At 42.3% G+C, this 24,615-nt stretch overlaps 1 protein-coding gene across 4 annotated transcripts in view; it reads left to right on the forward strand.

The window, feature by feature from the left end:
• MICU3 (mitochondrial calcium uptake family member 3) overlaps positions 1–24,615 on the forward strand; it is a 164,074-nt gene that overhangs the window by 56,069 nt on the left and 83,390 nt on the right. For all 4 annotated transcript variants that reach the window (XM_075860100.1, XM_075860088.1, XM_075860094.1 and 1 more), the window contains exon 4: positions 22,108–22,186. In XM_075860100.1, coding sequence (XP_075716215.1) covers positions 22,108–22,186 — 79 coding nt within the window. The remainder of the gene's footprint in view (positions 1–22,107; positions 22,187–24,615) is intronic.

Genomic DNA, 24,615 nt, shown 5'->3' on the forward strand with positions numbered 1-24,615 from the left:
TACTTCAAAAACTGTGTGCAAGTGTGCCTAGAAGTACTGATGCTGTTTTGAAGGCAAAGGGTGGTCACATGAAATATTGATTTGATTTAGATTTCTCTTTTATTGACTTTTATTGCGTTTTGTTAATTGATGAAAAAAAACTATTAACACTTCTATTTTTGAAAGCATTATTACTTTGCAGCATTTCTCCACAACTACCTAAAACTTTTGCACAGTACTAATATATATATATATATATATATATATATATATATATATATATATGTGTGTTGTTTTTTTTAATATATATTTGCAGAACATATATACTGCCTTGCAAAAGTATTCATGCTCGTTTGGGTTTTTCCAGTTGGGTTGCATTAGAAAACTTTAATTAAAATTAATTATTTGAGGGGATTGTACCATTTGATTTCACAACATGTCTACCTTAACCCCTTCCCGCACCTTGGCGTAAATGCACGTCCAGGTGAGCAGTAACTTCGCGCACCTGGGCGTGCAGTTACTTCCGCGCTTTAACAGTTAACAGCCGCGCGGCGCTACACCGCAGCGGCGGTTAACTGTGCAGGGCGTCTGCCCTGCTCTCCCCGTTGCCGATCAGCGGCCTGTCGCCGCTGAAATCGGCAATTAACCCCTTCGATGCGGTGGTCAATTGCGATCACCACATCGAAGAGGTTTACAGTGAATCGGCAGCCCCCCACATGTATTTGCGGGGGCTGGCGATCCTTCTCACGGCAACTAGAGGCCAGACAATGACCTCTGGGTTGCCATGTACGGAAGCCTCGGAGGATCAGCCTCCGGCCGGTCCTCCGATGCTTCTTGTCAGTGTGACAGTTACGTCACAATGACAGTTAGAACACATTACACTACGTGTGTAGTGTAATGTGTTCCAGCAGCGATCGGAGCTGCAAGTCTAAGTGTCCCCTAGTGGGACAAGTAAAAAAAGTAAAAAAAAGATAATAAAAATGTTTTTAAAAAGTGTAAAAATAAAAGTTAGCTGTGACATAAACAAAGAATGCTTTTTTTCCTATAATAAGTATTTTATTATAGGAAAAAAATGAACACGTTAAAAAAAGTACACATATTTGGTATCACCGCGTTCGTAACGACCCCAACTATAAAACTGTGATATTCTTTTTCCCGCACGGTGAACACCACGAAAAAAATAAACGAAAAACAGTGCCCGAATCACAATTTTTTGGTTACCCACCCTCCCAAAATATACAATAAAAAGTGATCAAAAAGTCGCATGTACGCTAAAATGGTACCAATACAAACTACATCCCGTCCCGCAAAAAATAAGCCATTACACCGCTTTTTTGACTGAAAAATAAAAAAGTTATCACTCTCAGAATATGGTGACACAAAAAATTATTTCTTTTATAAATAAGTGATTTTATTGCACAAACGCTACAAAACATAAAAAAACGATATTCATATGGTATCGCTGTAATCGTAACGACCCGCAGAATAAAGTAAAATGGTCATTTATAGCCCAGGGTGAAGGCCATAAAAAAACGAATAAAACACATTATCAAAATTGATGGTTTTTGGTCACCTTGCTTGCCAAAAAATGGAATAAAACGTGATCAAAAAAATTTCTGGTACCCCAAAATGGTACCAATGAAAACCTACAGATTGTCCCGCAAAGAATAAACCCTCACACAGCTCCAGTGGAGAAAAAAATAAAAAAGTTCTGGCTCCCAGAATATGGCGATGCAAAATATGCAGTGTCCAAAAGCAGATAAGATCGGGCGCCATTTATCAGTGCGACACCGGCCACATATCTGCGGATTATTATTTATTTACTGCATTATTATACCCTCTTATTATACTCTCTTATTATACCCTGATGTACCCGGCACAGATTAGATATGCCCCCACATTATGAACTGAAACACCAGTAAAACCCCAAACAGAACAACTACCAAGCTACATCTGCGCCCCAAAAGCCAAATGGCGCTCCCTCCCTTCTGAGCCCTGCATTGTGCCCAAACACCTGCTTACGAGGTATTTGTGTTCAGTGGCACAAACTGGGCATAAAATATAGTGCACTAAAATGGCATATGAGTGGAAAATTTTAATGTTCACTCCGCACCATGCGCTGCGCATTAACCCCTTCGCGCACCACGACATAGCATGTCTTAGTGTGGGGGATGATGTATGGAGCGTCTCACGTGAAAAATAAAGAATTTAAAACTGCAAAATCGCTGTTTTTTTGGTCAGCTTGGCTCTACCTAAAAATGTAATAAAAAGTGCTCAAAAAGTTGTATGTACCAAAAAATGGTACCAATAAAAACGACTCGTCCCTCAATAAATAAGCCCTCATACCGCTCTATAGACTGAAAAATAAAAAAGTTGTGGCTATTGGAACGCGGGGAGGAAAAAACTAAAAAGGAAAAGAAAAAATGGATCAGTCCAGAAAGGGTTAATTACTTTCTAATGAAAAACCATTTATGACCACATGTGGGGTATTGCCGTACTCGGGAGAAATTGCATTACAAATATTGGGGTGCTTTTTCCCCCTTTATCCTTTGTGAAATTGAAAAAATGCAACATTTTAGTGGAAGAAATGTTGATATTCATTTTCACGGCCTAATTCTAATAAATCCTGCAAAAGACTTGTGGGGTCTAAATGCCCACTATATCCTTAGTGGGGGGTTTCCACTGTTTTGGCCTCTCAGGGGCTTTGCAAATGCGACATGGCACCCAAAATCCATTTCAGCTAAATTTGAGCTCCAAAAGCCAAATAGCGCTCCTTCCCTTCTAAGCCTTGCTGTGGGTCCAAACAGCAGTTTATTACCACATATGGCATATTTCCGTAATCGGGAGAAATTTGGTTTACAAATGTTGGGGTGCTTTTTCTCCTTTATTCCTTGTAAAAATTAAAAATGGCTACCTTTTTTCAGAAAAAAAGTCGATTTTTACCTTTACAGAATAATTACAATGAATTCAGCAAAACATCCGTGGAGTCAAAATGTTAACTTTACCCCTAGAAACATTCCTTGATGAGTGTAGTTTCCAAAATGGGGTCACTTTCCGGGGGTTTCCACTATTTTGTTCCCTCCAGTGCATCTCAAACGCGACACGGCACTGAAAACTATTCTAGCAAAATCAGAATTTCAAAATCCAAATGGTGCTCCTTCCCTTCTAAGTCCTGCTGTGGGTCCAAACAGCAGTTTATTACCACATATGGGGTATTGCTATAATCAGGAGAAATTGCTTTACATATGTTGGGGTGTTTTTTCTCTTTTATTCCATGAAAAAAATAAAAATGTCCACGTTTTTTCAGAAAAAAAGTAGATTTTTATCTTCACAAACTAATTCAAATAAATTTAGCAAAAAATCTGTGGGTTCAAAATGCTAACTATACCCCTAGATAAATTCCCTGAGGGGTGTAGTTTCCAAAATGAGGTCACTTTTGGGGGTCTTTATTGTTTTGGCCCCACAAGACCTCTTCAAACCAGACATGGTACCTAAAATATATGCTAAAAAAAAGGAGGCCCCAAAATCCACTAGGTGCTCCTTTGCTTCTGAGGCCTGTATTTCAGTAAATTAGCGCACTAGGGCCACATGTGGGGTATTTCTAAAAACTGCAGAATCTGGGCAATAAATAATAAGTTACATTTCTCGGGTAAAACCTTCTGTGGTATAGAAAAAAATGTATTACAAATGAATTTTGTAAAAAAAAAATGAAATTTGTGACTTTCACCTCTACTTTGCTTTAATTCCTGTGAAACGCCTAAAGGGTTAATACACTTTCTGAATGCTGTTTTGAATACTTTGAGGGGTGCAGTTTTCAAAATGGGGTGATTTATGGGGACTTTCTAATATATAAGGCCCTCAAAGCCACTTCAGAACTGAACTGGTCCTTGTAAAAATCGCCTTTTGAAATTTTCTTGAAAATATGAGAAATCGCTGCTAAAGTTCTAAGTTTTTTAACGTCCTAGAAAAAGAAAAGAATGTTCAAAAAACGATGCCAACATAAAGTAGACATATGGGAATTGTTAACTAGTAACTAATTTGTGTGGTATTACTATCTGTTTTACAAGCAGATACATTTAAATTTAGAAAAATGCTAATTTTTTCTAATTTTCTCCAAATTTTGGTGTATTTTACAAATAAATATTGAATTTATCAACCAAATTTTATCACTAACATAAAGTACAATATGTCACGAGAAAACAGTCTCAGAATCGCTTGGATAGGTAAAAGCATTCCAGAGTTATTACCACATAAAGTGACACATGTCAGATTTGAAAAATCGGCTTCGTCCTGAAGGCCAAAACAGGCTCAGTCCTGAAGGGGTTAATATACATAAGTATTCACCTCCTGAAAGTCAATACTTTGTGGAGCCACCTTTTGCTGCCATTACAGATGCAAGCCTCTTGGGGTATGTTTCTATTAGCTTAGCACATCTAGACACTGGGATTATTGTCCATTCTTCCAGGCAAAACGGCTCCAACTCTTTCGAGTTAGGCAAGATTCACACAAGCGTTTCCGTTTTGCGCCCGCAAAAAAAGGAAACGTATTTCAAGCATTGCAGTTCTGTGTGCCATCAGTGTTTGTTCCGTGTGGCATCAGTTGTTGATGTCAGTGTTGGTGCACATTTCTTTTTTTTTTTCTCTGCATTTCAAGGAACTAGTCCGGGAATCACGGACAGCACACGGATGGCTGTCCGTGATTTTCACGCACCCATTGACTTAAAAAAACGCACAAGAATAGGACATGCAGTGAATTTCACGCAACGGAAATACGCTGCTTGAAAAACACTGCATGTCTGAATGGCCCCATTGAATTGCATAGGCCCGTGTGACGGCCGTTGTTTTAATGTCCGTCACATGGACGTATTCAACGTTCGTGTGAATAAGGCCTATGGGTTTTGTCGTGGTACAGCAGTCTTTAAGTCATGCCACAGATTCTCAATTGGACTGAAGTTTGGCCTTTGACTCAGCCATTCCAAGACATTAAAATGTTTCCCCTTACACCACTCCAGTGTAGCTTTAGCAGTATGTCATTGTCCTGCTTTAAGTTGAAAGCTCTGTCCCAGTCTCAAATCTCTGGCAGATTTAGGCTATGTTCACACGGAGTATTTTGGGGGAGGAATATCTGCCTCAAAATTCAGTTTGGAACTTTGAGGCAGATATTCCTCTCCCTGCACGCCGATTTTCGCGGCAATTATCGCGCCGTTTTTCGCCCGCGGCCATTGAGCGCCGCGGACATAAAACAGCGAGAAATACGCTTTCTCCTGCCTCCCATTGAAGTCAATGGGAGGTCGGAGGCAGAAGCGCCCGAAGATAGGGCATGTCGCTTCTTTTTCCCGCGAGGCAGTTTTACTGCTCGCGGGAAAAAGACGCCGACGCCTCCCATTGAAATCAATGGGAGGCGTTCTCGGGCCGTTTCTGCCGAGTTTTGCGACGCGGTTTCCGCGTCAAAAAACTCTGCAAAATACCCCGTGTGAACATAGCCTAAAACAGCTTTTCCTCAAGAGTTGCCCTGTGTTTACTGCCATCCATTTTTCCTTCAGCCCTGACCAGTTTTCCAGTCCCTGCTGATAAAAAGCACCACAGTATGATGCTGCCTGTGGGAAAGGTGTTCTTTTGGTGATGAGAAGTTTTTTGTTTAGACCACACATAGCATTTCCCATGATGACCAAAAAGTTCAAGATTAGTCTCATCTGACCAGAGAACCTTCTTCCATGTATTTGGGAAGTCTGCCACATGTTATTTGGCAACTCAAAACGTTTCATTAAGGTTTTTCTTTATTCCCCCCCCCCCCCCCCCCCTCCGTTGCAGCCATTTTTCAAATTTTCATTTTAGTTTTTTCTTCCCCTTCTTCCAAAAGCTCTAACTTTTTCATTTCTTCGTCGATAATGCCATATGAGGGCTATTGTGGGACGAGTTGTAATTTTTCATGACGCCATTTATTGTACCATATAATGTACAAGGAAACTGGAAAAATATTATTTGTGGGGTGAAATGGGAAAAAAATAGTGATTCCTCCATTGTTTTTTTGGGTTTCATTTTTACGGCGTTTACAGTGCAACAAAAATGATATGTTAAATTTATTTTGCGGATCAATACAATTAACGTGATATCAAATTTATATAGGTCTTTTTATATTTTACTTCTTTTACAAGAAAAAACGAATTGTTAAAAAGAGAATTTGTTTTGTATCGCCATATTCTGAGAGCCATAACATTTTCATTTTTCCATGGATTGAGGGCTTAGTTTATTGCGGGACGAGCGTACTGGTACCATTGTGGGGTACATGCACGTTTTTGATAACTTTTTATTCCATTTTTATATGGGAGATGACGTTACCAAAAAACGCGATTCTGGCGTTGATGTTTTTACTGCGTTCACCGTGCGGGTTAAATAATGTTATATTGTAATAGTTCAGACTTTTACGGATGCAACAATATCAATTATGTTTATTTATTTTTTTACACTGCTTTAGTGGGAATTTAAACCAGCGATCATTGGATCGCTTGCACGATACACTGCAACACTAATGTATTGCAGTATATTGTGATTCCGGCAGTAACCTATTAAACCTACTTTGTAAGAGTACAAAGATGGGACACCTGGGGGCCATCATTAGGCCCACAGGCTGCCATGCCAACCATTGGCACCCCACGACCGGGGGGGGGGGATGGGCACCAGAGGGGGTCCTATATATATATATATATATACAGACACACACATACATACACGCACACACATTTTTTGGGGGATATATGTTGGCCTTGACGTTTTAAGACCTTAGTAACGCCCCTGGCTGCTTGTGCTACATCGTTGGGTCATTTAGGAGACTAAGCGATGCAGCTGAAAGCTGCAGGCCGGCGGTCATGAGAAGTTGGGGGGGGTCCAAGAAGGACTTTTCTATCGGGGCCGATGAGCCTTTAGCTACGCCCTTGACAGGGAGGGGGCAGTATGATGCTATCTACAGGGGGCTGTATGGCGCTTTATACAGGGAGGGGGCTGTATGGTGCTATCTACAGGGGGCGCTGTGTGGTGGAATCTACAGGGAGACACTATCTGCAAGGGGTGTTTGTGTGGCACCCAGGGCAGGGGGGGCCCCAGTCAAAAGTTTGCTATGGGGCCCAGTCTTTCCTAGTTACGCCCCTGGACGCAAGCACACGTCATACGTCGGGAGGGGGTTAAACAAACACTTTTTTCTGGCAGAGTCAGGGTCCTTTTAGAACAGGCGTATTTATACTGAGAGGGGGACCTTATTCACCTAAAAATGTGACTTTTGAAGGTAATTGGTTTGACCAGACCTTATTTAGGGGTTTCATACCAAAGCGGGTGAATACATATGCACAACTTCTCTTTTAGTTTTTTTTTTGTTTGTTTTTTTTATGTTTTTCTTAACCCCTACCCGCACCAGGACGTAACTGTCCGTCGTTGCGGGAGGTTACTTCCCGCACGAGGACGTATAGTTACTGAGTTTATCCCGGTGCACACTGTCGGCGACAGTGTGCACCGGGAACCGGGAGGTCAGCTGTCGCCGACAGCTGACACTCCCCTCTTGCCGGCCGGCGGTCCTTTACCGCTGATTTCGGCGAATTAACCCCTTAAATTCGGCGATCGGGTGCAATCGCCGAATTTTAGGGGTTTCTAGCATATCGGCAAACCCCCTGTCCGAAATCGCGTGGTCTGCCGATAGTTAGTATGGCAAACGGAAGCCAAACAATGGCTTCCGGGTCTGCCATGGACGGAAGCCCATCAGGACCAACCTTCGGCTGGTCCTGATAGGCTTCCTGTCAGAGTGACAAAAAGTCACTGTGCCGTTCCCGATGCACACTGTCGGCGACAGTGTGCATCGGGAACTTGGAGATCAGCTGTCCCCGACAGCTGACACTCTCCAGTGTTGCCGATCAGCGGCTCATCGCCGCTGATTTCGGCAATTAACCCGTTACATGCGGGGCTCGATTGCGATCTCCGCATGTAGCGGGTTTGTAGCGCATCAGCAGCCCCCATGCAATCGTGGGGGCTTCTGATGCTTGTGATGGCACCCGGGGGCCAGACAACGGCCTCCAGGTCTGCCATGTATGTCAGCCTATGAGGATCAGCCTCTGCTGATCCTCGTAGACCAACTGTCAGAGTGACTGTGACGTCACACTGACAGTTGGAATATGTTACACTACCTAGGTAGTGTAATGTATTCTAGCAGTGATCAGAGCTGCAGGTCAAAAAAATAAAGTGTAAAAAGTAAAAAAAAGTTAATAAACAAAAATATAAAGTGTAAAAAGTAAAAAAAAGTTAATAAAATGTTTTATAAAAGTGTAAAAATAAAAGGTTTTGTTTTCCTATAATAAGTCATTTATTATAGGGAAAAAATGAAAACGTTAAAAAAAAGTACACATATTTGGTATCGCCGCGTTCGTAACGGCCCAAACTATGAAACTATAATGTTAATTTTTCCGCACGGTGAACGCAGCAAACAAAATAAACGGAAAACTGTCAGCATCGCTATTTTTTGGTCACCACCCCTCCCAAGATATAGAATAAAAAGTCATCAAAAAGTCGCATTTACCCCAAAATGGTACCAATAAAAACTACAACCCATCTCGCAAAAAACAAGACCTCCCACAGCTTTTTTGACGAAAAAATAAAAAAGTTACGGCTCAGAATAGCGTGTCCCAGAAAATAAATTATTTTATAGAAACGTAACTTTATTGTGCAAACGCTGCAAAACTTTAAAAAAACTATACACATATAGTATCGGCGTAATCGTACCGACCGGCAGAATAAATTAAAACGTAATTTATTGCGCACGGTGAACGCTGTAATAAATAAAGAATTTAAAGCGCCAAAATTGCTGTTTTTTGGTCACCTTAGCTCTAAAAAAGATCCTGAGGGGCCAAAATGCTCACTATACCCCTACAAAAATTCCTTGAGGGGTGTAGATTCCAAAATAGGGTGACTTTTGGGGGGTTTCCACTGTTTTGGTCCCTCCGGGGCGTTGCAAACCCGACATGGCACTGAAAACCAATCCAGCAAAATCTGCGCTCCAAAATCCAAAAGGCGCTCCCTGCTGTGGGTCCAAACATCAGTTTGCGACCACATATGGGGTATTGCCGTAATCAGGAGAAATTGCTTTACAAATGTTGGGCGGCTTTTTCTCCTTTATTCCTTATAAAAATGAAAAAATTCTATGTTTCCACAGAAAAATAGGTGATTTTCTTCTTCACAGACTAATTCCACTAAATTCTGCAAAAAAACTGTGGGGTCAAAATGCTAACTATACCCCTAGAAAAATGCCTTGAGGGGTGTAATTTCCAAAATGGGGTCACTTTTTGGGGGTTTCGACTGTTTAGGTACCACAAGACCTCCTCAAACCAGACATGGTGCCTAAAATATATTCCTAAAAAAAGGAGGCCCCAAAATCCACTAGGTTCTCCTTTGCTTCTGAGGCCTGTGTTTCAGTCCATTAGGACACTAGGGCCACATGTTGGATATTTCTAAAATCTGCAGAATCTGGGCAATAAATATTGAGTTGCGTTTCTCTGGTAAAACCTTCTGTGTTACAGATTTTTTTTTATTACAAATGAATTTCGGCAAAAAAAATGAAATTTGTAAATTTCACCCCTACTTTGCCTTAATTCCTGTGAAACGCCTAAAGGGTTAAAATACTTTCTGAATGTGGTTTTGAATACCTTGAGGGGTGCAGTTTTCAAAATGGGGTGATTTATGGGGACTTTCTAATATATAAGGCCCTCAAAGCCACTTCAGAACTGAACTGGTCCCTGAAAAAATAACCTTTTGAAATTTTATTGAAAATATGAGAAATTGCTGCTAAAGTTCTAAGCCTTGTAACGTCCTAGAAAAATAAAAGTACGTGCCAAAAAATGATGCAAACATAAAGTAGACATATGTGGGATGTTATATAACCTAAAAAAAGAAGATGCCAGAAGACTAGAAATATAAGAAATTGAAAAAATACTTTATTGAGGATAACATGTAGACATACTAAGATAAAAAACGAATCCATAAACCAACAGGTTAAAAGGACATACAAGCCATTCAGCTCATGAAATAAATAAATTGTATAAATATGAATGCATGAAAAAAATGCCTGGTTGTAGACACTATCACTGTAAGCATTAACAAGTTAAATCCTGCCCAACACAATTTAAATCAACATAGAATGGACAAATGCCATATGAAAGAATTAAGTGAACAGGTATATATGAAGATGGCAGAAAATAAACATTGCTAATGAATGAAACAGTATAAGAACAAATTGCGATAGTTAAACATACCCATGGTAAGTCCAGGGCTAGATGCACAGCAAGATATCCACCCCAACGCGCGTTTCGGCGCTAATGCCTTCGTCTGGGGGTAGTGCTGGACAATGCACATGCCACTTTAAATAGGGGGAACCAGCCAATAGTGATAAAGTATCCGAAATGAGGGGTCCCGAAAATGAAAGGTGTACATACCTCACTGTATAATTACAGGTCGCTACCTCGAGGTGAAGCAAAATGGCCGCGCCACCGGAAACGCCGCTCATGAGGGGCCGGAACCGGAAACGCGTCACCGCGTCAGCCGACACGGTCACGTGAGTCCGAGATCCGACACGTCACCAGCGACGGAACGGAGGCCCGTCACTCGTCCACCAATCAGAGGAGCGACACAGCGAGGAAGGGGTAACCCAGGATACAGCAAAGGGATATATTGGCTGGTATGTAGAACATGAAATGGTATTTATTAATTTGGCCGGAATCATCAATGGGACCTTACAAAACACATACTTGATATAGTAACATGAATTTGTGAACAATTGTGAACGAAGATGTGTATATGCATAGCATAAAAATAAGTTACGTAAAGCACATCAAAATCCCGCAACAAGAAACAATATGAATATGCATGCCTTAATGGCATGTAGAAAACAAAAAATGTGTTTGATGTAATGAAAAGGAAACGTGTAAGTGAAGAATCTGTATAAGAATGACAGACAGCTCCATCGACGGAAAAGAAACCATCATATGGGGCCATATAAATGTGATGATTAAAAAAGAAGAAATATATACGTGAATGTATGAAATTGTGGTGAAATGTGAAAAATAAATGAATAAATGTAGAATATTGATTAAAATATTGATTAAATAAAATAAATAAAGTGAAGTGTTTGTGCATATAAATATATGATAATAACAAAAATAAGTAAAAATAAAAATAAAATGTGGTAAAACATAATATATTAATATTTATTATGTTGAAAAACATCCAAAACTAAAATGGTTACAATAATGTAATCGATGGACACAATAAAAGGCCAGGCGAATGATGATTCAAGGTAAAGCACCCCAAGAAGTGGACAAGCAGGAAATCCGGATATAATGAGAGAACTCTCAAATTAAAGATCTAATCTGTAGAATGCAAATAAAAAATGTTAAAATCACAGAAACACAAAAAATTTATATATATATATGAATTACACTGATAAAAGAATCCAACACCACTAAAATTACTGGCAATCAGAGAAATGATGAGAACCCCGTGGTCTCATTGAGACCCTTGGGGTGCAAGGTTTGGAGCCTCCAAATCCACTTGCACTCCCTCTGTAGTAAACGTTTTTTAAGATCACCCCCACGCATATCAAGATTAATATGGTCAATACCCCTCACCTTCAACATTCTAGAGTTACAAGCATGGTGGAGGCGGAAGTGTCTGGGGATTGTTTTAAGTTGTTCAATGTCATCTGCGTTTTTCGCATTTTCAATATCCCTAACATGCTCTCTAACTCGCAAACGCAACTCACGGGTGGTCATGCCAATGTATATCTTCGAACACGGACAAGTTGCGTAATAAATGACCCCTTTGGTGTTGCAAGATATGGGCCAACAGATTTTGAAATTATTGGTACCACTAGAGTCCACAAAATTGTTTGACTGCTCAACATTGGGACAACTAATGCAGTCACCACACGGTTTGCAGCCCCATTTGGGCCCCTTTGTGCCAAAAACCTTACCAGGCTTGGTGGGTGAGAGATAGCTATGTACCATGGCATCACGCAGATTGGGAGCTCTGCGTGGCGCCATGGCAGGGTAGTGTGGAAGTACCCTCTGCAAAATAGAGTCGGTCATCAAAATAGGCCAAAATTTGTTCAAAATGTCACGCATCTCAACCCAACGTGAGTTGAAAGTGGTAACAAATCTCACCTTTGATTGTTTACGGTCCTTTGGAGTGACCTGAAGTAGTTGTTGTCGACTCACTTCTGATGCTCGATGACGGGCTTTACGTATACAACGTTGACTATAACCTCTCTGGGTGAACCTGTCTCCCAATTCATCAAAACGAGACTTGAGGTCATCTTCACTAGAGCAAATCTTCTTAACGCGTAAAAATTGGCCTATTGGGATCGCATCAATAGTATGTCGAGGGTGTGAGGAAGTGGCATGCAATAGCGAATTGGTCGATGTCTCCTTACGATAAAGGTCCGTCTGCAAAAGACCATCAGTATCCTTCTTAATCAAAATATCCAAAAAATCAATATTTGAGTGGCTCCATTTATAAGTACGTTTGATATTAAGAGAATTGCTATTCAAAGCATTAATAAACGAAAAGAGATCATCTGGAGTACCCTGCCAGATCATGAAGATGTCATCGATGAACCGTACCCAGAACAGGACACGGCTCATCGATGGCCCATGATCTGACATAAAAAGGTCCCTCTCCCACAGCCCCAGGAACAGATTGGCATACGAGGGTGCGCAAGCTGCCCCCATAGCCGTGCCCTGGAGCTGTAGGAAAAATGAACCATTGAAAGTAAAAAAATTATGGTTAAGAGTGAAATCAAGAAGAGACAAGATGAGCTGAAAAGTTTCCTTCTCAATATCGCTCATCAATAAAAAATTTGCCACTGCATGGACGCCGTCCCTATGTTGAATGCTAGTATAAAGGGACTCGACATCACACGTGACCAATAAATGGTCCGGATCTAAATGGATCTCCTCAATCTTTAGCAATAGATCAGCCGAGTCACGCAGATAAGACGGTAGACACTCTACCAAGGGTTTGAGATGGAAGTCAATCCATTTACATGCCTTTTCAGTCAGACCCCCAGTACCTGAGATAATGGGCCTACCTGGCGGATTTTTAGCATCTTTGTGGATCTTGGGTAACAGATACATTGTTGGTATGGTAGGTTCTGGTACATAGAGAGAATCTGTTATGGCAGGAAGAAGGGGAAGGGGATAAGTGAGCCCTAATCTACCCACCGCCCTGTCCCTGCCTACTTGCAACGACCCGCCCTAGGCGACGGGGTACAACTGGGCGGCGGTCCCTACGCTGACTAAGTGCAAGGGAATACAAACAGGGAACAAGCAAGGGAAGGGGCAGTAGCCCACGGAACACCGTGAGGAAACCAGAGTGGTCAACGAGCCAGTCAGAATCAGGATGTCACGAAGTATACGAACGCAGAGCAAGGAGCAGGAAGCAAGCCGGGGTCAGAGCGAAGCAGGATAAGCGGAAGCTGTAGCAAGACTGAAGCAAGGCAGTAGCAGGCTGGAGCAAGGCTGTAGCAGGGCCAGGAAACCAGGAAGAATCACAAGCAATGAGGAAGAGAAAACGGCAGGTATAAAAGGACAGGGGGCGGAGCTAACTCCGACTTACCAGGCCGCGATAGGCTCTCCCACTCCTGAGCCTGCCACCCTGATTGGTGGGAGCCGGAGTCAGTCTAAGAGGTCCGGCCTCAGGTGTCGATTGATTAATCCTGGGAGTATCCACAGACGTAGTGCCTGGCAGATCCCTTACAGTACCCCCCCCCTTTATGAGGGGCCACCAGACCCTTACTAAGAGGACCTGGTTTAGTGGGGAAGAGAAGGTGGAACCTCCTGACCAATGCCCCAGCGTGAACATCTCGAGCAGGTACCCAAGTCCTCTCCTCCGGCCCGTATCCTCTCCAATGGACCAGGTACTGGAGGGAGCCCTGGATCATCCTACTGTCCACAATCTTGGCCACCTCGAATTCCACCCCCTCAGGGGTGAGAATGGGAACAGGAGGTTTCCTCGAGGGGGACCAGGACGGGGAGCAGCGTTTAAGGAGGGAGGCATGAAAGACGTCGTGTCTGCGAAAGGATGGGGGCAGCTCCAGACGGAAGGATACAGGGTTGAGGACTTCAATGACCTTATAAGGCCCAATAAATCGGGGAGCAAACTTCTTGGACGGGACCTTAAGGCGCAAGTTCCTAGACGACAACCACACCAGATCCCCGACGACAAACCGGGGGTTAGCAGAACGTCTTTTATCAGCCTGAATTTTTTGTACGCTCTGGCACGCCTCTAGGTTCTTCTGAACCTGGGCCCAGACTGTGCACAGTTCCCGATGAACGACCTCTACCTCGGGATTATTGGAACTACCAGGAGAAACGGAGGAGAACCGTGGATTAAACCCGAAATTACAGAAAAACGGGGAGACCCCTGACGAGTTACTGACCCGGTTATTCAGGGAAAATTCGGCGAAGGGAATGAATGAGACCCAATCAAATTAACAGTCAGAGATGAAACACCTTAAATATTGTTCCAGGGATTGATTAGTCCTCTCCGTTTGGCCATTAGTTTCGGGATGGAAGGCGGAGGAGAAGGACAGATCAATCTCCAACTTTTTACAAAAGGCTCTCCAAAATAATGAAACAAATTGTACCCCTCTGTCAGAAACGATATTGACTGGGACCCCATGGAGACGCAGAATGTGTTTAACAAACAAAGAAGCTAACGTCTTGGCGTTAGGTAGTTTCTTAAGGGGCACAAAGTGGCACATCTTGCTGAAGCGGTCTACTACCACCCATACCACCGACTTGCCTTGAGATGGAGGCAAATCGGTGATAAAATCCATGGAGATATGGGTCCAAGGTCTCTGGGGAATGGGCAAAGAACGTAGTAAGCCCGCTGGTCTGCACCTGGGGGTCTTAGACCTAGCACAAACCTCACAAGCGGCGACGTAAGCCCTAACGTCTTTAGGCAACCCAGGCCACCAATAGTTTCTGGTAATGAGGTGTTTGGTACCCAAGATGCCAGGATGACCAGATAGTGCGGAGTCATGGTTTTCCCTAAGTACCCTTAGCCGGTATTGCAGGGGGACAAACAGCTTGTCCACAGGGAGGTTCCCGGGAGCTGAACCTTGATCAGCCGCAATATCAGAGACTAAATCAGAATCAGTGGCAGAAACGATTATACCAGGGGGTAAAATACAAGCAGGATCCTTCTCCGAAGGAGGATTGGCCATGAAACTACGCGACAGTGCATCAGCCTTAATATTTTTGGACCCAGCCCTATAGGTAACCAAAAAGTTAAATCTGGTAAAAAATAGCGCCCATCGAGCTTGTCTCGGATTAAGCCTACGGGCAGATTCTAGGAAAACCAGATTCTTGTGGTCAGTAAGGACCGTTACCTGGTGTCTGGCCCCCTCCAGGAAGTGACGCCACTCTTCAAAAGCCCATTTAATGGCTAAAAGTTCGCGGTTGCCAATATCATAGTTACTCTCCGTGGGCGAAAACTTCCTGGAGAAGTAAGCACAGGGGCGGAGATGGGTGAGGGACCTGGTACCCTGGGACAAGACAGCCCCCACTCCCACCTCGGACGCGTCAACCTCCACGATAAATGGCTCCCTTTGGTTGGGCTGAACCAGCACTGGGGCCGAGATAAAGCACTTCTTGAGGGTCTCAAAAGCCTGGACGGCCTCAGGAGGCCAGTGGAGGACATCAGCACCCTTGCGAGTGAGGTCCGTAAGAGGCTTAGCGACGACCGAGAAGTTATCAATAAATCTCCTGTAATAGTTAGCGAACCCCAAAAAACACTGTAGCGCCTTCAGGGAGGCAGGTTGGACCCATTCCGCCACAGCCTGAACCTTGGCAGGGTCCATGCGGAATTCATGAGGAGTGAGGATTTGACCCAAAAATGGTATCTCCTGTACCCCAAACACACATTTTTCGGTTTTCGCAAACAGATTATTTTCCCGGAGGACCTGGAGCACCTTCTTGACATGCTCCACGTGGGAGGACCAGTCCTTGGAAAACACCAGTATGTCATCAAGGTACACTACAAGAAAAATTCCCAGGTAATCTCTCAGAATTTCATTAATAAAATTCTGGAAGACGGCAGGGGCATTACACAACCCAAAGGGCATGACAAGGTATTCGAAATGACCTTCGGGCGTGTTGAACGCAGTCTTCCACTCATCCCCCTCTTTGATGCGGATAAGGTTATACGCCCCCCGTAGATCAAACTTAGAGAACCATTGGGCCCCCTGAACCTGATTAAAAAGATCCGGAATCAAAGGAAGGGGATACTGGTTCCTTACAGTGACCTTATTCAAGTTACGATAGTCAATGCACGGCCTAAGACCACCATCCTTCTTCCCCACGAAGAAGAAACCAGCACCTACATGAGAAGTAGAGGGGCGAATGTAACCCTTGGCCAGGCATTCTTGGATATATTCCCTCATGGCTTCACGTTCAGGACATGAAAGATTAAATATCCTACCCTTAGGAAGCTTAGCACCTGGTACCAAATCGATAGCGCAATCGTAATCTCTATGAGGGGGCAACACCTCGGAGGCCTCCTTAGAGAAAACATCAGCGAAGTCCTGAACAAACTCAGGTAGCGTGTTTACCTCCTCACGGGGAGAAATAGAGTTAACCGAAAGACATGACGTCAGGCATTCACTACCCCATTTGGTGAGATCCCCAGTATTCCAATCAAACATGGGATTATGCAACTGCAACCAGGGAAGACCTAATACCAGATCGGACGATAATCCCTGCATCAACAGTACAGAGCACTGCTCCAAATGCATGGAGCCAACAAGGAGTTCAAAAACAGGAGTATGCTGAGTAAAATAACCATTAGCAAGAGGAGTGGAGTCGATACCCACTACCGGGACAGGATTAGGCAAATCAATAAAAGGCATTTTTAGAGACATAGCAAATTCCACAGACATGATATTAGCAGATGAGCCTGAATCCACGAAGGCACTGCCGGTGGCAGACCGACCACCAAACGAGACCTGAAAGGGAAGCAAAATTTTATTGCGTTTCATATTAACGGGAAATACCTGTGCGCCCAAGTGACCTCCCCGATGATCACTTAGGCGCGGAAGTTTTCCGGCTTCTTATTCTTTCGCCTGGGACAGGTGTTCAGTTGATGCTTGTCATCCCCACAATAGAAGCAGAGACCATTCTTCCTGCGGAACTCTCTACGTTGTCGGGGGGACACGGAGGCCCCGAGTTGCATAGGTACCTCCGAGTCTTCCGTGGAAGAGCGAGGAGACGGGACCTCGGGGGGAATCGCAGGGAAAACACTGAAACGTTCAAGCTGTCGTTCCCTGAGACGTCGGTCAAGTCGTACTGCTAAGGCCATAACCTGGTCTGGGGAGTCAGAAGAGGGGTAGCTAACAAGCAGATCCTTCAGGGCGTTAGATAAGCCTAACCTAAACTGGCACCTTAGGGCAGGGTCATTCCACCGAGAAGCTACGCACCACTTTCTAAAGTCAGAACAGTATTCCTCAACAGGTCTCCTACCCTGACGTAAGGTCACCAGCTGACTCTCGGCCAAGGCAGTCCTGTCAGTCTCGTCGTAAATGAGTCCGAGGGCAGAGAAAAAACGATCAACGGAGGAAAGTTCAGGGGCGTCAGGAGCCAAGGAGAAGGCCCACTCTTGGGGCCCTTCCTGGAGTCGGGATATAATGATTCCCACCCGCTGGTTCTCGGAACCTGAGGAGTGAGGTTTTAGACGGAAGTAAAGTCTGCAACTCTCCCGAAAGGAGAGAAAAGTCTTACGGTCCCCTGAGAACCGGTCAGGTAACTTGAGGTCAGGTTCTAGAGGTGAGGCGAGGGGTACTACTACGGCAGCGTCAGGCTGGTTGACCCTCTGAGCCAGGGCCTGGACCTGTAGGGAGAGGCCCTGCATCTGCTGGGTCAGGGTCTCAAGGGGGTCCATGATAGAGTAGGAGAAAGGGTAGACTAGGTATGGGCTTGTGATTCCGCGATAGGCTCTCCCACTCCTGAGCCTGCCACCCTGATTGGTGGGAGCCGGAGTCAGTCTAAGAGGTCCGGCCTCAGGTGTCGATTGATTAATCCTGGGAGTATCCACAGACGTAGTGCCTGGCAGATCCTTTACAGTACCCCCCCCCCCTTTATGAGGGGCCACCAGACCCTTACTAAGAGGACCTGGTTTAGTGGGGAAGAGAAGGTGGAACCTCCTGACCAATGCCCCAGCGTGAACATCTCGAGCAGGTACCCAAGTCCTCTCCTCCGGCCCGTATCCTCTCCAATGGACAAGGTACTGGAGGGAGCCCTGGATCATCCTACTGTCCACAATCTTGGCCACCTCGAATTCCACCCCCTCAGGGGTGAGAATGGGAACAGGAGGTTTCCTCGAGGGGGACCAGGACGGGGAGCAGCGTTTAAGGAGGGAGGCATGGAAGACGTCATGTATGCGAAAGGATTCCTTTACAGAATCACTCAACAGTTTCGTGATTGTGCCATTTTCCAAAGCATCTTGCAAAATCTTTTGGAACTTTAGTCTGAAAGATGACAGGGGGTTGAAAGTAAGTTTTTTATAGCAAACAGTATTTCGTAATTGACGGTTTGCCTCATTGACATATGACTGACGTGGCCACAGTACTACGTTACCCCCCTTGTCAGCTGGTTTCACTAAAACATCATCCCATGATTTGATTTTATCAAGACTATCCCTCTCTAGTTGATTCAAGTTGTCATAACTGATTTTGCGAGATATCGTGCTCCACTCGTCCGAGACAAGTTTCACGAACAAGTCCACTGCTGGACAAATGGCGAGAGGGGGAAATTTTGTGGATTTATTCACTATGCACTCGGGTATCTTACCTTTAGGTAAAAATTCATCCTGATTAAGTAAATCTTCCAACGCACGTAATGTTTCATTTTCTTGTGCTGTTGTGAAGATATTGTCTTCCTCTTTGAAATACCACCTCTTAAAAATCAGGGATCTCCCAAACAACTGTAAATCCTTCACTGCCAAGAAATGGTCAAAGGAAGAGGCAGGGGAGAAAGTCAAACCCCTTGCCAACAAAGACATATCGCTAGGAGTAAGTAAATGCTTAGATAGGTTAATTACCTTTAAATGTTGATGACCTAGATTGAATTCCGGATTGGAGTTTGGATTCACTTGTCTGGGATTGTGATCAATTCCTCTGTTGGCCCTTCTTTTTGGATATACTGAGTTGTTGTAATTAACTTTGCGTTTTTGTCTAGTACTAATACGACCAGGAGCCATGTTACGTGTGGTCGTTTCGTATTGATCACTGAGAGATGATATGGATGAAATAGATGACGAACGACTAATGTTGGCAACAGGTGTTCTACGATTCCATCTATACATCCTTTTCTGAACGTAATCGTCATGATCACGAATCAGTTTTTTGGTCTTAATGGACTCTATTTCTTTCTCCCATATGGTGCATTGTTGCTCCAGCTGTACATTAAAAATCTCTAAATTCTCCTTAGTCATCTCAGATTTGAACCGTGATTGAATTGTTTCCAACTCTATGTCCATAGTATCTATCGACTTAGAGTTTAAATCAATTAGAAGATCCATCATTTTCCGTGAGCAGGCGCTACAATTATTCTCCCACGAGGATGTGAAATTCACATCCTCGATGGGAAACGATGGAAACACCTGAACGCACAAGCCCCTTGGAATAAGATTGTGTTGAAGATAGTTTTGCAAAAAAGCACGGTTCCACCATACTTTCATCCTTTTATGCATGAGGTTTTTAAAATAATTCTGGGACTCTCTAACATCTCTCTGACTGCCAGCACCTGCGGTTAAGGATCCCTCTCTAAAAACATTTGAAATTTGGGAGAGCCATGATAATTCCCTGGCCCGAAAGTCCATAGTTGGATTGCTGCTGTTATCTGTAAAAAACAGAAACAAAACAAATAATATAACCGAAAAGCACAGCATGGATCTGAGCAGCCCAAGAGAGGTAAACTGCGGCTGTTAACAAGCAAAAAAATATGGTGTGAGCTAGATCCTGGGGCGTGTACCCACAGAGATCCATGCTGTGCTTTTCGGTTATATTATATGGGGGATGTTAACTAGTAACTATTTTGTGTGGTATTACTATCTGTTTCACAAGCAAATACATTTAAATTTCGAAAAATGCTAATTTTTGCAAATTTTTGCTAAAATTTGAAGTTTTTCACAAATAAATATTGAATTTATCGACCAAATTTTTTCACTAACATAAAGTACAATATGTCACGAGAAAACAATCTCAGAATCGCTTGGATAGGTAAAAGCGTTCCTGAGTTATTGCCACATAAAGTGACACATGCCCGATTTGAAAAAATCGGCTATGTCCTGAAGGCCAAAACAGGCTGTGTCCTAAAGGGGTTAAACAACGTCTTTTTTTTTTCAGTTTACTTTAAAAATGTTGACTATTTTGTCAGGTTCACTACATCAAATCAAGTTTAAAATCCATTTTAATTTTGTAATGCAACAAAACAGGAAAAACACAGGGGGGGGGGGTGAATACTTTTCCATGGCACTGTAGATACACATGTTACTGCAAAGTTATTACAGCATTAGAGCTATGCTTAATTTTCAGATTTTTTTTTACGTAGGCTTAATGCATTTTAATGGGCATGGCACATTCATGAAATGTAAGAAATCTGAAATATTCAAATCCTGTTTAAATGTCTTCAAACACTGAAAATGGAATTGGTAAACAATTCAGCACAATGCATTTTCATTTTTGTGCAGAGGCTGTAATAAATAATAAATATGTATCTAATGAAACTAATATGTATCCTATGAATGTCACAGTGGAAATCACTGCCATCCATGTGCTAGGTGATAGACTGACAAATTGGAAGGAGGTGATGATGGGATTTTAGCTTTCTATCTACAGCGCATCTGTCCTCAGTTCTACAAATCAATAAGAAGAGTGTTCTCTGCGGGGCCGAGAAGAAAGACATGTACAGAAGGAGTTATTCTGATTTTCCCGACTGTACTTATTTATTAGATTTGCAGTCAATAGGAAATCAATTCTGTAGTAAGCTGGTCCAGGATTATACCGAGTCAAAATTCAGGAACCACCAACATTTTAGAAAAATTATTAAATTCCCCTTTAAAACAAATACATCACCAGTATATAGAGATCCTTTTCTGTCTAAATGTTACGAATTCTATTCGGCTGTTATATTTGTCCCTGGGAAAACTGTGTGAGAATCACTCTGAAGGTCATAACAGCTCCCACAGGGGTCGTCTAGTTTTCCTACAGTCTATTGAAGAGCATATCTGTTTAGTTATTCTGCAGTAAGGGAACAGCTGATGTACGTCTGCATAGGGTCATAACTAGAATTCATAGTGCCCCATAGCGATGTCAGGAATGGGCCCCCGGACCTGGTTGACAGTAAACTGATTTGCAATAAGGCAAACATTAGAACAACTATTTGAGCAGGAACCAAAGGATTAATAGTAGTGTTATATATCGGAATATCTGCACAAAACTGATCCTATATAGTATAGCAAGACAACAGAAAGCCACCATCATGTTTCTTCCCCACCAAAAGGTTTGAGCCTTTGGGCCCCAAAGCAGCTGCGCCCATGTCACTGCAAAGCCTCATGGACGGGTGGAAATAGTAATCCTACACAGATAAACAATAATAATTATGAGTAAGGGTACTTCCAGACCTAGCAGTGATTTTCCGCTTTACATTTTGACTCAGATTTGCCACAGATTTTACCCTATGCATCGCAAAGCGTGAAATCCATGTTGATAATCCGCTGCAGTTTCCGAAGAAAATCGACATGTATAGATTTGAAAATGTGTAGCACGCCCTGATATTTTCCACAGATTTTTCCCGCTACGTGTGGATGTGGTTTTAAGTCGATGATCATCACGGTATGCTAATGAAGCAAAAAGCCAAAAAGCAATCCATAGTATATAATAAATAAGCATTGTCCAAATGGACTGACTTAAACATATTTTGTTGACGACAACGGGACAGTTGAATAGTATTATACAATACAGATGAAGTTACTATCATATGTATTTCTTCAGATTATTTCAAGTCCTGTGTCTCGATCAATGCGCAATATTTCTGTATTCCAGGACTTGAGTCAGATGCTCATGGACACGCCGCCAGTATGGAAGGGGTCATCCAGATTTTTTAGAACTCTTGGAGATAAAGGTAAGTTCACATTAATGATTTTGGGGACTCCCAATGTGCCGTATATCTAGAAACTTACAACATTTAATATTTATTTTTGACCTTTTTGCTATTCTATACTTTTTCCGTATAATTTCATATTTAAAGCTGTTTAACATTTCTTCTATTTATTTATTTAGAACACCAATATTAACCAACTTTGATTTCCCTAGCCACATTTATTTTATAAAATTAATTTTTTTTAATGACTGAAAGTGTACAAAATACACACTATTGTCTGTTGTCACCACCTTCCTGCTGCACCTTTTGCTAGGCAATGGTCCAATCATATTAGGTAATAGAGAAAATTCACTTTGAAGGACTCCTTAAATAATAATGATATTACATATAGGGAAATTAGTTATTATAAGTAACCATATATAAGAAAGTTAAAGTGTACCACCGATTATAAAACAACTTTCAATAAATAAATAGTACAAGCAAAGATAAGAAACTTGTCTCACTAGAAGCAGCAGTATCTCTGTGTGTCTCTCTCACTCAGTTGCTCCCCCTCACCTCTTCATAGACTTCTATGGGCAGCTGTAACCTAATCTAATAGAGAAGCTCAGAATACATTGCCTCTGCTCTATGGATTCTATGAGTGAATTCTGAGTGAGTGAACAGTTAAAGAGACGGGGAAAGGATCATGATAAGTGGAGAAAGATAAATTTTTCTATAATAAGATATATTACAAAGTTTCTTATTTTCGCTCGTACTAATGATTTAAGGTAACTTGTTTTATAATGGGATGTACACTTTAATATCATATACATTGTGTAAATCATACACATCAGATTCTTCATACAGGGGTAATTGTAGATGAGAAGAAAAATGCACATACCGTAGGGACAGCACCTGCAACTGATGTTGGGCTTGTAAAGAAGGGAAACCGTGCTCTAATTGTACCCACCTCGCTCCCCATTGTGTGAAGTATTGAAGGGTTTCCTTCCTGCACGAGCATTGCAACTATAATGAAAAAGGGAATGAGAAGCAGCCTGAGTGTCTCACCATATTTCTTTACTACAAGGGTTTGGAAGTGGGAAAGAGTGCAAAGTTTAAAGAGGGTGTGGTTTGGGAATCAGCTCCGAGAGGGGGTAAACATTTAAAATTTTTCCAAGAGGGCACCCTTTCCTCCATCATGTTTCCATTGTGATAAATAAAGGTAATCATGGTGTTGTAAAAAATTTATAGTCACTTTTTAATTTCTGTTCCGTTCCAGCACTGCCAGTACTAAGGTCCCCCATCACTTCTTCTCATCACAATGCAATGACTTTTTGTCCATTTCAAAGCAGTGGCCTGTCACAGTGACCACTTTAATTATGGTTATTTACAACTTCTTTGAGTTCATTGTAAAATAGGCGGCATGGAGTCACACGCGAATGGCTATAAAATCGTGGTCAACTTCAGTAGTTGTCATTGGAAAGAAAGTCGAAAGCAAACTTGCTCCTGTCACAGAAATTCCGACTGTGCCTTTCCCTCAGGAGACAATTGAAATTGCATTGTTGTTGACCTGTATCACTAGCCTAAACCGATTTAATGGATCTGATTTTAGAAGAACATGTAGATCTGTTCTTGTACACATTTTTTGTGTTTCCTGCCTTAATAACATGTACCAAGCGTGTTGTAGAGATAACAACATAAACCTCGGCTGTCCTTTGAAGTAGCTAGTTGTCGGCCCAAGCGTTTAAAGTGCCGTTTTGTTTTCATAACAGTGAATTATCCACATGAGAGGAAAAGGTAGAATACCTGTTATTATAGGATACAGTATTGTGTCATTTTATCCCTCTACACTCCCAAAAATATGGCAGCCCTGACATGAATGGTCTCTGATAGCCATCCCTTCATCATGATCTCCAGATGTGTTAACAATCACTTCTGTTTCTAATCTGTCACTTACTGGCTCTCTAGTAAGAACCTTACATTGACTTTCAGTCAAACACCTGAGAAGATCCTTCTTTATTGTCTTGCCAAAAACATGTTATTGCTTCCTCTGTTATTTTAGGATGTTTCTATTGATTGGGCTGTAAAATTCGCTACATGTTCGGGATCAGAATTGTTTGTTAGATTTTGCTTTTTATCTATTGGTATATATTCTACATAAGACTTGTCCACACTAGATTATTTTTAAATTATTAGACTTATCTTGTATATTTCAACAAAACTTATGTTGTATCCATGTATTATAATGTATGTAATAGGTATTTCTAACATTTATTTCCAGAAAGAACCGATTAATACAGGAAAATGCAGGAATGTTATTAGAATCTTTGTATAAAGACAGAAAAATCACATTTCTATTTGGGAGAGCCTCTACAGGTGAAATGAAAAGGCCCCTGGATTCTGTTACTGTAAAGCTAGACATACATGTCATTTGCAGTTGGTCTTCGAAGGCTGTTATTTTGGACGACAAT

This window comes from Rhinoderma darwinii, chromosome 1 (assembly GCF_050947455.1).
Source record: "Rhinoderma darwinii isolate aRhiDar2 chromosome 1, aRhiDar2.hap1, whole genome shotgun sequence".
NCBI classification, from domain to species: domain Eukaryota; kingdom Metazoa; phylum Chordata; class Amphibia; order Anura; family Rhinodermatidae; genus Rhinoderma; species Rhinoderma darwinii.